Source organism: Monodon monoceros, unplaced genomic scaffold (assembly GCF_005190385.1).
Source record: "Monodon monoceros isolate NGI ecotype Baffin Bay Population unplaced genomic scaffold, NGI_Narwhal_1 Super_Scaffold_2, whole genome shotgun sequence".
Lineage (NCBI taxonomy): Eukaryota > Metazoa > Chordata > Mammalia > Artiodactyla > Monodontidae > Monodon > Monodon monoceros.
In genome coordinates, this window is record NW_021703776.1 from 85,092,802 (window position 1) to 85,109,271 (window position 16,470).

The 16,470-nt window shown below is 41.9% G+C and overlaps 1 protein-coding gene across 3 annotated transcripts in view; it reads right to left on the bottom strand.

The window, feature by feature from the left end:
• CHCHD3 (coiled-coil-helix-coiled-coil-helix domain containing 3) overlaps positions 1-16,470 on the bottom strand; it is a 449,179-nt gene that overhangs the window by 145,216 nt on the left and 287,493 nt on the right. The window contains exon 8 of one of the 3 annotated variants that reach the window (XM_029233536.1): positions 9,162-9,895. The exons of the other annotated variants lie outside the window; for them this stretch is intronic. Coding sequence (XP_029089369.1) covers positions 9,872-9,895 — 24 coding nt within the window. The 3' untranslated portion in view covers positions 9,162-9,871. Of the gene's footprint in view, positions 1-9,161; positions 9,896-16,470 lie in introns of those variants that run through there. 3 annotated transcript variants of the gene reach the window in all.

A 16,470-nucleotide genomic window follows, 5' to 3' on the forward strand; every position in this document is an offset into this window, starting at 1 on the left:
ATCAACAGTTACTTTCCTTCCCAACCAAGTCTTTTTTGCCTCAGAAGACCTTGGGAAACCAGCAGCGACGTGGGACTGGGAGTTTTATTTAGAATGGCTGGGCTCTGCGCCCTGCACCCTCCTGGCCCACCTGGGGCCTGTGGAAGGGCTGCACCTGGAACCCCCTCCGGAGGCGGAAGCAGCGGGTGGGCACACAGCCTGGCTGCGTCTCCATCTCCGCCTCCTGAGTGGCAGGCCGTGGAGGAACACGATGTAGTGAGACAGATGTCTTGGAGCTCAGGAAAGTAAAAAAGGAAGCAGGGAATTTGTCTGACAGACCCCGGTGAGCAAAACTAGCATCAGCCACAAGCAGGAGGCTTTCCTGTTATTTTTCCTCTGCCTGAAACCTCAGGAACTTCGCCCAGGCAAGAAAACCTTGTGCTACCGCACCCAGTACATGAGAGGAAGTGGATGAAAAGAATGGGGCCTTTATTCATTATTCACTCAACGTTTATTGAAAGCTTATACTGTACAATGGCACTGGGACAGATGCCGTGCGGGATTTGGAGGTTGCCCTCAAGATGTAGCAGCAGGATGATGCATGTGTGGAGAGGAGAACACGCAGCAGTTAAGCGCCAGGCTTCCGGGGAGGACAGGGGTGGGCTGCCATTTAGTAGCCGTGTGACCCTTGGCAAGTTACCTCACCCATCCAAGCCTCAGTTTCCTTATCTGTAAAATGGGGATAATAAAAGTAGCTAACTTACAGGATTATTGCAATCAGAGATAATGTATATAAAATACTTAATACAGCTCCTGGCTCAGAATACCCCTCAACAAATGTCAGTTACTAGTAATTATCAAGGGAGAGGAAATGACTTTGTCACAGGGATAAGCTTGAACCTGTTTAAGTTCATCTTAAATCCTTTTTATTGTGAAGTATAAGATACACAGTGAAGAACACAAAACAGATGTACAGCTCAATGAATTATCATAAATTAAGGGCTTCCCTGGTGGCGCAGTGGTTAAGAATCCACCTGCCAATGCAGGGGACACAGGTTCGAGCCCTGATCCAGGAAGATCCCACATGCTGCGGGGCACCTAAGCCCATGCGCCACAGCTACTCAGCCTGCAAGTCACAACTACTGAGCCCATGAGCCTAGAGCCTGTGCTCCGCAACAAGAGAAGCCACCGCAATGAGAAACCTGCGCACTGCAATGAAGAGTAGCCCCCGCTCGCCACAACTAGAGAAAGCCCGCGTGCAGCAAGACCCAACACAGCCAAAAATAAATAAATTAAATAAGTAGATTTTATCTACTTCACCAGTACCCTTGAAGACCCATTTGTGTCCCTTCTTATCAGTACCCACTCTGACACCCAGAAATGTAACTGATATCCATTTATAACTCTTCCTTATTTTTCTGTATAGTTTTATCACATAAACATCCATCCGTAAACACTATCATTCATCTCGCCATTTTAAGAAGTTTATAGAAATGGAATTATAAAACGTGTTTTTTTTTAGTCCTTGACTTCTTTTGCTCAAGTTTGTGAGAATCATCCATTTTTACATGTAACCATAACTCACTCATCTGTATTACTGTATAATATTTCATATGCCTCAATATAGTCACTGTTTTCATTACGATGCACATTTGGTTGTTTCTACTCTGTAGCTATTATGAATGCTATTGAACATTCTCTAGGTATGTACCTAGGAATGGTATTGCTGGGTCATCAGGTATGGATTTGTGCTATAGACTGAATGTTTATGTCTCCCCAAAATTCATATGTTGAAACCCAGCCTCCAATGTGATGGTATGTGGAGGTGGAGCCTTTGGGAGTGATTAGGTCATGAGGGTAGATCCGTCATGACCGGGATTGGTGCCCTTATAAGAGAGACCCCTTATAAGAGAGATCCCAGAAGAGCTCCCTCACCTCACCTGTCATGTGAGGGTATAGGGAGAAGATGGCCATCTATAAACCAGAAGCAGGCCCATACCAGACACCAAATCTGCCAGCAAGCACCTTGATCTTGACTTCCCAGCCTCCAGAACTATCAGAAATAAGTTTCTGTTGTTCTTAAGCCACCCAGTCATCTAGAGTAATTCTGTTAAAACTAAGACATGTTCAGCTTTAATAGATAATGCCAGATCATTTCCCAAATTGGTTGTACCAATTTGCACTCTTACCAGCAATGTTTTAGAAACTAGTTGCTTCACATCCTGTCAACACTCAGTATTTTCCATCTTTTTAGTTTTTGCCATTCTGGTGGATAAATGGGGGCATCTCATTGTGAATTTAATTTGCATTTCCCTAATTAGTAATGCTGTTGAGTACATTTCATATGTTTATTGGCCATTCAGATATTTATTTCATGTGAAGTTCTTATTTCAGTCTCTTGCTCATTCTTCTGTTCAGTTGCCTTTTCTTACTGATTTGTAGTTCTTTATATAGCCTGGATGTGAGCCCTTTGTTGGCTTATGCTTCACAAATAAGATCTTAAGATTTGCCTTTTCACTCTCTTGGTGACTTGATGAACAGAAATTCTTAAAGTAATGTAACTTATCAACTTTTTCCCTTATGGTTACTGTTTTTGTATCCTGTTTAAGAAATATCTCCTTATGCTGAAGTCATGAAGCTATTCTTCTATATTGTGAAGAATATCTATATTCTATATTCTTCTTCTAGAAGCATTAGTGTTCTAATTACTCATTTAAAGGATATTCCAATTAAAATTGACTTCTGAGTAAGGAATGAGGTACAGTCCAGCTTCCCTTTTGTTGCATGTGTATATCTAACTGATCCCCCACCATATATATATATTTTTTTAATTGAGATGTAATTGATATGTAACATTATATTAGTTTCAGGTGTACATGATTCAATATTTGTATATATTATGAAATAATCACCACAATAAGTCTAGTTAACATCCATCACCACACATAGTTACAAAATTTTTTTCTTGTCATGAGAACTTTTAAGATCTCTCTCAGCAACTTTCAAGTATTCAATACAGTATTATTAATGACAGTCACCATGCTGGACATTACACCCCTTATTACTTATTTTATGGCTTATTTGTTTTATTTATTCTATATTTATTTGTTTAATAGCTGGGACAAAAAAGTCCTAAGGAATTCCCCGGTGGTCCAGTGACTAGGACTCCGCGCTTCCACTGCAGGGAGCATGGGTTCCATCCCTGGTTGGGGAACTAAAATCCTGTAAGCCCCGGGGCGCGACCTAAGGAAAAAAAAAGTCCTATGTGTCCTGCCTGCCTCTCTGAACCCATCTCCCACCACTATTTGCCTTTTTCGCTCCACTCAAGCCCCCAGGACCTCCTTGCTGCTCACTCCCCTAACACACCAAACTTGTTCCTGTCTCAGGACCTTTGTGCTTACTGTTCCCCCAGCCTGGAGTGCACCTCCCCAGATCTTCATATGAATGGTGCCCTCAGTATATTCAAGAATCTGCCAAACGTCACTCCCTTCAGCTGTCTTCAGTGCCCTCTAACATAGCACGTCTCCCGTGAAGCCCTACTCCCGCTCCCTGAACTACTCCTTTGCTCTGCTGTAGCATTCTGCAGGACATCCACTACTCCCTGACATTAACATTCAAGCCTCCTCCCCTCTCAGGAACAGAAGCTCCATGAGGTCCGGACCTTGTCCATCATGTTGGCCACCATTTCCCTGACTCCAGGAACAGTGCCTGGGGCACAGAGTAGACTGCCGATTCGGTGAGTCAGTGTACGAATGACTCCAGAGAGGCCAATGTGACGTGGTCCTACGGCAGACAACCTCTCCCAGGTACTAGAAAACGCGGGAGTGGTGAGCTAACTAGCAAGGGTTGACCCATAAGGTGACAACGAATAAGCCACTCCTACACTGAAGAGAGTTGAAAGTGGTTATAAAAACTCGGGACAGTAACTTCTGATGTTCCTGAAAGAACAGTATCTTAACGGTGATTCATAACCCCTCTAGACTGCTTCTATACAATAACATCTAACTCCACAGATGAAGTCATCTCCAGTAGGAGAAGAGCAACTTCCGCCTTAGTTACTAAGATTTCCAAGTTCTGTGTTAAGCACCTGAGGGTAAGGTGTGTGGACTTTACATTTTGGATTCACATTTAAAACGCAGCTCCTGCAAAGGTATTTTAAGAACACCTAGGAAAAGTAGAACTCCCACCAGCAGGTGAGCTAACACCCTATTCACCCTCTGTTAAAAGCAGAGCTACCAGCCCCTGCTCTGCAGCCGGCCTTCCAAGCTAGAAATAAGATGACACTGCCACTTCAACTCTGTTGAATAATATTTTCAGTAACTCTGTGGTCATGCTTCTGAGACCAGGGTGCACGTTACCCTACGGAGATGCAAGGCAAAGCTAAAATTTGCAGGTTGCCATGGCGTTTCTGGTTTCATGCTGAGAAACCTGGCCTGTGGCTATGAAATGAAGAAAACGTTTTTTACCCATGTCTCTTGAACTGCACAGGCAGCAGAGAAGCAGCAACTGGCCTCAGTCATCTGGCCCTGAACCTTACTGTATATATTCTCCAGTGAGGAATGAGTGAGTACAGCCTTTCAACCTATGCTGTGGACATGATGAGGGCCCAGCAGCAGCCTGGCCAGTAGGCGGACCCGACGGAGAAGGGCACTGCAGGCGGCTCCCCAAATATGGGCCACTTGGAGTCCAGCCCAGGCAGGCCACTCCCGGGACAAAGTCTAGGTAGGAAAGGCATAGCTGGAGCAGAGTGGTACCCTGCAAGGTGGCCACTAACCTCTGGCTTCCACATTTGCATTTAAAAACCATTGTGGAAATGTAATTTACTTTGAAGGGTGCTATTCAAAGCAGACTGCCCTCTCAGCAAAGTACAATGGCCACAGCCCAGTAAGGATCCTCGCAGGAGATGCAGAGACATGTAGGGGGACAGAGAGGTGAGGGAAGTCAAGCTTTTCGGCACGGGAAAATCTTTGAAGTGTGTGGAGACCTCACCTTATCACACTCACTTCAAGAGGTTTGAAGCATTTCATTAAATTGAAGCACAGCTGTTTTCCATTTAGAGTTGACTTGGTTTGAAGGAGTTTCAGGGACTGAACTTGACAGTTTCAATTTTCAGTTTCCAACTTCCTTAACTGAAAGTCATAAATATGGTGGCCACATTTCCTGAATCCAAATTGGGTTTAACACTGGGCCGTCCCCTAAAATACAGGGAATGCTTTCATGGTCTGGAGAAGGCTGAGGGTCTGTTTGGAAGGTTCAAGACAACTGGTAGGAAAAGCGGAAGACACTTTTGATTTGGATAATGACTTTTGCTTTCTCCTCACAGCAATTCAACTCTTTTTATAGAGGCTCTGCCAGCAAAACTGAGGCTGGAGGCACCAGGAGACACAAGATGAAAATTTCATCATCTTCATTCAAACATCAGCCTGGAGCTAGGAGAATGAATTAGATGGCTGGTCGTTTTTCTCCCAGTGACTGTTTTTTGGATTTCTTTGAATGGAATTTAAAGTTCCTTAAGCTATCTGGTACTTTGGCCAAAATTCTTAGTGTAAGGGACCTTGTCAGGTGAGTGAGGTGATCTCACTCCAGGTATAGGAGAACAAGTTCCCTTTGTCTCTGGTGCTTATCAAGTCAATCCACCATCCTTCACCAAGGAGTGCTCTCCAAGGTACATCGGGGCAGGAGTCAACCTCCTTGGGATACAAGGGTGGCCTCAAAGTTTCCTATTCCACCGAGCCTGGAAAATCACTGACTACTCCCATCTCACGTAGGGTATGGGGATGACAGTAAGATGGATATAGCTGCAGATCATCTAAATTGAAATAACTAAAAATGACTTCTCTCTTCGCATTATAGTGGACTCTGAATGACAGAAGCTGGAGAATGAAAAGGAGTTTATGGGGATAATGCCCAGTCCTTCTCTCCACACAGCTTGGAGCGCCAAGAGCCAGCATTCCATCTTACGAATAGTATGTCCTTATCCTCTCCCGTTAATTGCCTTTACATGGTTTTAGTCACTGTTGGCACCTCCGACACCCAGTAGGTCAAGGGAAGGAGAGAGTGAAAACTGAAAACTATAACGTTCTGAAGTCTTTCAAGGACTCAGCAAGACAAGAGGCTAAAACAAATGTCTAGCATACATTTTAAAATAAATTGTGGATGTGAATTAACCAGCCCACGTGTTGTTCAGACTAATGCAGGTATCAGCACCAGCATCAAGGTCTCCTGTTCTGGGGGTGGTTTGGATTGTGAGTCTCACTGGCACAAACAGGGTCCAAGTCCTAAGGCAACATTTCAGAAGGGACACAGCCCACCCACTCAGTAAATCCCCTGGGGCAAGTAATGGGAAACCATTTCTCTAATGAGGATCATAAACTATAGGAAAAATACAATCAAAGGCCACAGAGAACTAAATACAAATTTACGTCTTTTCCCAGAGAATTTAAAAGTTCCATTTACCGGGTTTACAAATTAAGAACTACAAACACAGAAAATGACCAAATGATAAGACGTTCTAAATATATAACTAGTTTAAGAACTAGGAGCTTGGGGAAGAAAAGGAAGTATCAAAAATCTCTTGTTATAATGGAGAAGAACCAGAGCCGGCCACTGGGCAGAGAGAAACCTGAGGGGAAGGGACTTGTTCCAAGAGGCAACAGCACGGAACTCAGAGCAAGAGCCCAGGATTCTGCACCCAAGACGATGCCATATGTCTCAGGAGGTGGGCCTGGAAGGCCAAGAAGGGTGAGAAAAGTTTAAATACACAGAAGAGTCTAGAGGAGGCAATAAAGATGGAGCGACTGCGGGGGGGGGGGAGCTGAGAAATGGATGAAAACTTGGGGAAGCCGTGACAAAGAAAATATACATTAATTCACTCATTCAAAGTATTCGCTTGTCAAGAATTGTAACTCAAAGCAGAATCATCACAGTAAGTTATTGCTACCCTTTCAACTGTTCAACTGCTCTAGTTCTTAAATCTTGAAAGGGTCAACTCCTACAGCTCACAGAAACGGGGAAGAGGATAATCCTGTGGGTTTCTGATGAAAGCAATTATACCTGTGGGCTGAAAGATGTCAAACTAAGAACCACAGGTTCCCAACTCCTAAGCCAGAGAAGGTGAGGACACCTGGCCGCTTGTTTAGTTCGAAGCAAAACACCGGCAGCCTAGAGCTGCTGTAGAGAGAAGTCTCACTGGTTGACCAGCAGGCCACAAGCACCTGGCTTTTAGCACTCCACGTTTGCTATTAATAATGATCAGTCCGTAATTTTTTAAATTGTTGCACGTTGGCACGTTTTCTGTAATAAGTTATTGACTTTCCAAAGGGAGGAGTTTGTGCTGATTTCGACCCCACTGTCTTCTGGAAGTTCACCAGACGTTAGTTTAGCGTTATAACATCTGACCTGCTTTCAGGATACCTTATTCTTCCTGGCTTCATGAGCTAAACCGTTGTGGTTCAAAGCGTGTTCTACTTAATGGAGATGCTAACTGATTGGAATATGTTACTCCCATGAGCCTCACACAGATCACAACATTCTCCCCAAGCAGTTGTCCTGAGGTTAACAGTGACCTGGGCTAAGTTGTGATGCAATTAACAGGGAGATCTCCGAGGTGCAGGAAAAGGCATCATTTCACCCTTTTATTTCTCCTGAAGTGTGGTCTTTCCCGCTTGTGCCCATCATGTTCATCAGAATGAGACGTTAATAACAGGTGCTGGGAGAGAGAGGTCCTGACAAACCACCTCCCGTTTTCATGGATTTAACCAGCTTTAAATGCCTGACTCTTCAGTGCTTTATTTCTCTGCCAGCAACAAGACTGGCAGCCTGGGATGTGCCAAGTTCTTGGCTCTAAATTGCAAAACAAAGCAGTATAGGAGGGAATCTGTGAGTTCGCTGATTTGCAAACACTACAGCCAGTCGCCATGTACACATTTGTTTTCGTGTACCTATTATTTCTCCCAGGCAGTTACCTGGATGCCTTCCTGACAGTGCCAGACTGTGCTGCTGCTCAAGCTACCAGCGCTTCCATCACTCACACTTAGATGAATGCAGCTTATTCTGCATCATTTAAACAAACAAAACAACGCTTTCATTAAACAGAATCACAGAGCCTTTCACTAATTATCTGAGAAGCGTCCCCAAGGTCATTCAGAATCAACATCAGGTTTACAGGTGTGCCCACAAGTGTCCACGAAGATGCCATTCAAATGGAGCCGACTCGGGAATCAGATGGGTGAGAAGCCAGAATGACATGTAAGGGGGCTGCTTGAAATTTTCCTGACACAAGTTACATTCCTCCCAACTTTCTCTAAGTAAAAGACATGTGGATGTTCTTTCCATGCCCCCAGCTCCAAACACCAGTTTATTATAGTCACATATCCAACGACAATGGACTCGACCAACTGTATGTGGAAAGCATCTTGACTCTTCACCATAAGCCTACAAAGCAGGTTCTTGCATTTCCCCTCAATTTACAGTTGAGGAATCTGAGGCTTAGTATGGTGGGGTGACGTAATTAGGTCCCCCAGGTGGTAGGTAGCAGAGTCACTATTTGAACACAGATGCATCTTATTCCAGAGCCTGTTATCTTAATTACTTTGCTAAATTATCTCCTTCTGTAACAAAATAAAAATGAAATAAAAATTCTACATGACAAAAGATATTCAGATGACATCACAGATCACTAGCATTCTCTTTTTCATCTATTTCCCAGAAAGATCTTTCCATTTGGTGTGAATGCTCATTTCCAACTTCCAGTGTTGAAGCACCAGTCCTCTGGTAGAAAAGTGAGAGTTATAATCAGGAAGTTTTTCTTCTCTTTCCAATTTCATCAAGTCTCAGGGTCAATTTTTTTTTTTCCTTTTAACATTTTCCTAGTATTGCAGGGTCAGAAGTTCCTAACCAAGGTTATCTAATCTAGTGCTTGCCCCAGGCAGGATGATTTTGGTCATCCCAAAGAAAGGAAGGTTCATGCAATTTGTAAAGATCTTACTGAATGTTACGTACCTGAGAGGTAAATTATAAGCATCTCTTGCCTGTCTGAGGATCTGCAAAGTGTGTTGGAGCTTTTTAGAGTAAAGGCACCACACAAATACAAATTAATAACAATATAAATCAACTCAATTCCCATAAGTATAACCATCTAACCTGGAAAAAACAAAAACACGCGAGGCCCCAGACTACAATGACAGTCTTCATCAGAAAATATATTTATTATTGATAGTGAGTGAAGTAAAGATGTCAGTATTCATGATAGACGAGAGGTTGCAGAAGCCAAGGTTGCCTTCATGTTGATAGAAAATGCCTTATTTCACTCATAATCAGAAACATTATTCCAGTAAAAGAGGTACATTTTCTCTCCTTTTTGTCTTCTTACATGATCACCATAATAAGTTAAAATAAAGTAGCTCTTATATAGTTAAGGGAGAAAAGAAAAAGAGAGAAACCCAACATGTCACAGCCTAGCCAATTCCACCCAGCACTGCTGGCCCGAGATGGAGGGGTTTGGCCTTCTCTTCTCCCCACCCCAGTGACCTCAGCCCTCGATCCCAACTCCCAGCTTTGTGGGAGGGCAGGTTCATCCAATGATGGAGCTTGGTTAGAAGAGGAAGTTGAATAGAAAGTCCACAGAAGGTGGAGAGGACTGCCTTTCTTTTTAATCATCATAAATGGATTTATTAACACTGTAGCAAGCCCTTGATGGCTGATCCCTGATCTAGGCCTTGGCCTTTCAAACTGTTGCTGATCAAACTGTGATATGCTTCTGTTGAATCTGCTCTCTGATGCTTCTCTTTAATGGTCTTCTCTTTAAATGAGTTGCTTTCTTACTAGGAAAAAAAAAAATGTTCCACCTCTGGAATTAACGCTGAAGGAATTCTGCTTGTTCTAAAAGTTGATTTTATCCTCCCTTCTCAAGCATGCTCTGAAAGAGAAATAGAAAAATAAGATTTACCACCAGGAGGAGGGGACCAAAAATGGGCAGTAGCTATTTAGTACTGTTTGTGTTGCTTTTCAAAGATCTACCTCAAAAACACATATAGCAAGGCATATGCTCCCTGGTCTTGAAATATGACTACCTTTAACGAACATCATTGCTTAATCATGTATCATCTCCAAATGACCCCTCCCCCCACCATATCAAACTGAGCCCTAAGGGTGAACATGCCCTGGACTGTGAGAGTGGGGGGCATAGTGGGGAGTGTGCGTGCCGTCTCACTACCCTGGACATTTGGGGATGTGTGGGAGCATTTCTAGTGGCTGCAGAGACTGGGGGAAAGCTACTGCTAAGGGGGCAGGGGTGGAGTGGGGCGGAGAGGGAACCTCTCAACTGAAGACAAGATGCTCCCCCTGAAACCCCTGCTCACACTAGGCAGAATGCAGATGTTCCTGAACTCATAATGCTGGGTGGAGCTACACAGATCTAAGTATGTATTCCCAAATTACAAAAATGGCCCCTACATTCTATTTAGTTATTTGTGTGGGTGTGGGTGAGGAACAGTAGACAGGAAGAATTTTTTTTCCAGTTTTATTGAGAATTAATTACATATATCACTGTAAAAGGTTTAAGGTGTTCAGCATGACGGTTTGATTTAAATATGTTCTGAAACGATTGTCACAATAGGTTTAGTTAACATCCATCATCTCATTTAGATACAAAAAAAGAAAAGACAAAAATTATCACTGTATTGAGAGCGCTTAGGATCCACTCTCTTAACAACTTTGCTATATCATAATGCAGTGCTAACTATAGTCGTCATGTTGTACATTACGTCCATAGTACTTATTTATCTTACAACTGGAAGTTTGTACCTTTGACCACCTTCTTCCAATTCCTTCCTCCTACACCTCTCCCCCCGCCCCCTGCTGCCTCTTGTACCACAAATCTTATGTCTTTGTCTATAAGCTTGATGTTTTGTTTTTTGTATATAGATTTGACATATAAGTGAGATCATACAGTATTTGTCTTTCTCTGTCAGATTTATTTCAGTTAGCAAAATGCCTTCAATGTCCACCCATGTTGTAGCAAATGGTAGGATTTCCTTGGGTTTTTTTTAATGGCTGAATAATATTCCACTGTCTATATATATACCACAGCTTTTTTTTATCCATTCATCTATTGATAAGCACAGGTTGTTTCCATGTTTTGGCTATTGTAAATAATGCTGCTATGAACATGGGAGTGCAGATGTATTCTCAAGTTAGTGTTTTTGTTTCCTTTGGATATATTCCCAGAAGTAGAATTGCTGGATCATATGGTAGTTTTATATTTAATATTTTTAGGATCCTCCATACTGTTTTCCATAGTTGCTATACCAATTTACAATCCCACCAACAGTGCACAAGGGTTGCCTTTTCTCCACATCTATGCCAGCATTTGTTGTCTCTTTGATGACAGCCATTCAGCCATGAGGTGATACCTCATTGTGGTTTTAATCTGCATTTCCCTAATGGCTAGTGATGTTGAGCATCTTTTCATACACCTGTTGGCCATTCACACATCTCTGAAGAAAAAATGTCTATTCAGATCCTTTGCCCATTTTTTAATTGGATTTTTTTTGTTTTTGCTATTGAGTTGTATGAGTTCTTTATACATTTTGGATATTAACCCCTTATCAGAAACATGGTTTGCAAATATTTTTTTCCCATTCTCTAGGTTGTTTTTTCACTTTGTTGGTTTCTTTTGCTGTACACAAGCTTTTCAGTTTGATGTAGTCCCACTTGTTTATTTTTGATTTTGTTGCTTGTACTTTACATATGATTTCCAAAAAGTAATCACCAATACCCAGGTCACGGAGCTTTGATCCTATGTTTTCTTCTAAGAGCTTCATGGTTTCTTACAGTTAAGTCTTTAATCAATTTTGAATTAATTTTTGTGTGTGGTACATGATAGGGGTCTAGTTTTATTCTTTGACATGTGAATATCCAATTTTCCCAGTACCATTTATTGAAGAGACTTTCTCCATTGAGTATTCTTGTCTCCCTTGTCAAATATTAGTTGACTGTACATCCTTGGGTTTATTTCTGGGCTCTCGATTCTGTTCCTGAGGTCTATGTGTCTGTTTTAATGCCAGTACCATACTGTTTTAATTACTATAGCTCTATAGTATAGTTTGAGATCAGAAAGTGTGATGCCTCCTGCTTTGTTGTTCTTTCTCAGGATTTCTTTGGCTATTCAGGGTCTTTTGTGGTTCCAAATAAATTTTAGGAGTGTTTTTTTCTATTTCCATATAAAAAAATACCATTGGCATCTTGATAGGGATTGCATTGAATCTACAGATGGCATTTGGTAGTATTGCCATTTTTACAGTATTAATTCTTCTAATCCGTGAAAATGGAATACCTTTCCATTTATTTGTATCTTCTTTGATCCCTTTCATCAATGTCTCGTAGCTTTCAGAGTAGAGATCTTTGATCTCCTTGGTTAAATATATTGCTAAGCATTTTATTGTTTTTGATGCTACTATAAATGGGATCAATTTCTTTTTCTGAACATTCATTGTTAGTGTATAGAAACACTACTCATTTTTGTATGTTAATTTTGTATTTTACAACTTCACTGAATTTGCTGATCAATTCTAACAGTTTTTTTTTGGTTGAGTTCCTAGGATTTTCTATATATAAAATCCTAGACAGAAAAAATTCTTAACTATCAGATTAAGACTCTAACTAGCCGGGGAAGGAGATAAACTGTCTCCATTCTTAGGAAACTATAAGAAGGCAAAAGTGATCCTTTCCCCTTCAGTTTTGAAATTACTCAGGAAGAAGAGCTAGGTCAGGCCCAAGACTGCCTCTTATTTGTTCTTGCCTTCTTCCTTCCATCCCTCACCCTTCCAGCCACTTATTCACCCAGCTTCTTAACTGAGCTCCTACTAGGTACTCATTGTACTGAGTTAGGTGATATGGGGAAACCAATACACATGTTCATGGAAAATTAACGCATAATACAGAGTAATAACTTGCTATTTCTAAAAATACATTTGCTAAATATATGTTAAAATTTTATTTTACTAAATAAGCACTACATGCACACAGTATAAAATTCAAGAAGAACAAAAGAATATATAGGACAAAGTAATTTTTTGTCTTTCTCCTATTTCCCAATTATTTGTGTACTCTTACAGAGAAGGTATTAGTTCAAAAGCAGAGTGGTGCTGCCTATTTCAGAAGAGGATAACTCTCTGCAGCTGGAGTGATCAGGGAAGGATCCTCAGATGACCTTTCACTATGGATAGAATATAGACAGAAGGTAGGGAGGGATGAGGGGGACAAGCACTGGTAAAGATTCAGAGGAGGGAAAAAGCCCAGTATGTATGGGATGAAGAATGCAGGAGAGAGACAGGCCTAGCAAGAGGAAAGGGTAGGCACTCAGCACGTTCCAAGGAAAAGAGTATAAAAAGGGCCCACTGTGAATGTCAGGCTGAGATACCTCCTTTTTTGCCACTGAAAAAACCTAGGAATCCAATGAATGTCTTTAATAGGAAAATGTCATTTAGGAAGGTTACCCAGACTTCCTTAGCACAATGGATCCAATGGAGGAGAGTCTGGAGGTGGGAAACCGGGGAGGAGACAGATTAGAAACGAAGCTATGGAGCAAGAAATAGAGTCATAGAAAGACAAGGGAAGGAAAAAAAGCAGTGATGAGACCTTAGGTATGGTGACGCCTCTGACAGGGAGAAAGGTGGTGTGACCAAGAGAAACAGGGAAGTCAGTGGGAGGAGTCATCTTGGGAATGAGGAAGATAAATTTGGGGTTTGGGAGTCTGGGAAGATGACGAGACATCTTGGAAGGAAATGTCTAGAGGGAAGTTGCAGGCTTGGGAAACAGGTCAAAGGTCTTTAGAGCTAAAGATTTAAGGTCAGAGATGAAGAAAACAGATTGAAATAAAGGGGCAGAAAAGGAAAAGGAGAAAGACAGATAAGCATACTGGGTCACAGAAACACAGGATGAATAGCTTATCCTAAAGGTTATCCTAAGGTATTCATGATTTTACAGGCTTCTAAGAAGGCTACATCCATAGTGCACAAAAGAAGAACAGATATAAAAGCAGACAAAGTAGTTTGTAGAGGACGCATATAGAAATGGTCAGAAAAGACAATGATGCAGTCAAGGAGGAAGGATTGAATAAATTAGAAAAGCTAGATGCATCTAGAGAAAACCGGAAAGACAAAGCAGATTAAGTGGAAGACTCCACTCAGCAGAGAGTCATCTTGTAGAACACCAGAATGTGAGGCTCCTCTCAAACTCATCTGTATTTGTTGGAGAATTTAAAAATCGAGCACTTACCATGTAAGTGTCAGACCAGGCAACGTCACAGTATCATTTATCCTCAGACCCTTGTGACTTGACCTGTGAAAGTCCAACTATGCAGACAGGAAGCTCTATAAACTCCAGATATATAGACAACCTCGCCACAACATTATTTATTAATACAAAACGGAAGTCAGTATAAAGCAGCTCTCTACACTGGGGCCACGCGAGGGCACTTCATTACTAAAGAAAATGATCACTTTGTGAGTGAGGCCACTTTGTGGGTTATATACTCGCTACTTACTTCAACATACCAATGGGAACTATAAGCTGTTACCTGCCTGGTCAAAACCAAATGGCTGTGCCTCATTCTACAATTTAGGTCTCATGGCTATAGTGACATCCGTGTGACAACACACCTCTTTTCAAATGTTGCAGAATAATCCGCAGTGACCACACATAATTAAAAGCAGCAGTTAAAGTGTTCACAAGGGTCTAGGAAATCTTTTTACTTTTCTCCTCCCTGCCACCCCAACCAAATATGGAAGGGTCATTTTCAGCCAGGCCATATAATGCTAAGAATGTCAGACTCTCATAAGAGAGAGGAGCTGGACTCTGGCTGCTGTGAAGATCGTGGGCCAGTCTACCGTGAAGACACTAGAAGAAAATTTTTGAACAAATATAAAACACAGAGAAGTAACCACATTCACAAAATACCTTGCTATGAGTATTAAAAATCACATCCTCAAAGAGAGCATGGCAGTTCACCTGATTCCTGGGTGACTCCCTGAAGACACGGGGGCAAGGGTGTGTCTCCCAGGGCTGGTCTATACACACGTTGTCAAACTGCACTCAGCTGCTCCCAATGGGGGCCAGAGGCGGTACAAAACCACCTCATTTCTGTCAGAGATATTAACAAACGCCACGTTGAAAAACTTTTTAGATGAATTAATTGGTAAAACATTCTGTGTTTTTACTGTATCACAACTATGCAATAAAACCTGCCCAAATACAGGCCTAAGGAACTTTGGCTGGAGGGATCCTGAGGCCTGGCAGGGTCTGTACCAGTCAGTTGCCACCTACAGGTTCTCTTACCATCTCTGTATCGGTTCTGTAAGTCGCTGCTGTTGGGCTGAATTTCAACACTGCATAAATTTAACGCTGCATAAATTAACATAGGAAATTCCCCAAAGAATGAGGGAGAAGATTTACAAAATTGCTTCCTTCATTTGAGGAACTGCTAACACTTACTGTGGAGAAAGAAATTCCTAGCGTTTGCTCATCGTTCACGTACTAGGGCCTGCAGAAACACCTTTCATAAATGGCTGGGTAAATTAATAAAAGGAGAGAATGGTTCAGGCACCCACACTGCTCTTTTCCCAAGTCTCTCTGATTCCAGCCACTGAGGAAGGAAGGACCTGCAGCCCCCCGTGTCAGACAGGAGCAGATCCCCTGGGGACCAGAGGCTGTGTGTCACTTCCATTGATTAAGACGATCTTAATTGTTTTCCTCTAATATTTTTGTTATACAGTAATCTCATCAACTGTTTTTTGAATTACAGCTTTCTTGGAGGGGCGACTATCGTAGCAGTGTGTCAGCTACTTGTTCTCTCAATATATTTAAGAGGAATTAGGGCAACCCTGGATTGCTCGCAACCATCATGACAATAAAAATTGGTCTTTTTTAAAAAGGATATCGTTCAGAGTGCTTGTCTCTGTCTGAGCTTACCCAGCATCTTACCAAGATTTCAAAGACCTAGTAAAGTTTGGTATGGACGAAGGAATGCTTACAGGGGTAAGGTTTACAGGGAGAAAACTAAAATGGAAATATGTCCTGACATACCTGAGTTTTCACTAAGGAGGGACAGGAAAAGTGGGGAGTGGAAGAGAATGGAGCCTCCCAGGAGGAACAGGGAGTGAGAGAGACAGAAGGAGAAGATTGTAAGTGAGAAAGAAGGGAAAGTAATCAATAAATTCAATTTATGAGAAGCACAACGCATGCTTTGCCTGTGCACCAAGTACTACTCCTGGCCACCTGAAAATCTGATTAGCTAACTTATTTTGTTTTCAGTATCTGTCTCCTCCCCCCACCAAGTGCTGTTCTTTATTCTTTCCACTTTGAAGGAAACGCAGCTTAACTTTTTTAGGCCTGGTCTACTTTCATCTCTTCTTATAATACATGCTCTGTGTGATATTCAAATTAAGTTACAAGTAATTAACTGTTTATACAACTTGCTGTAATAACAGACAA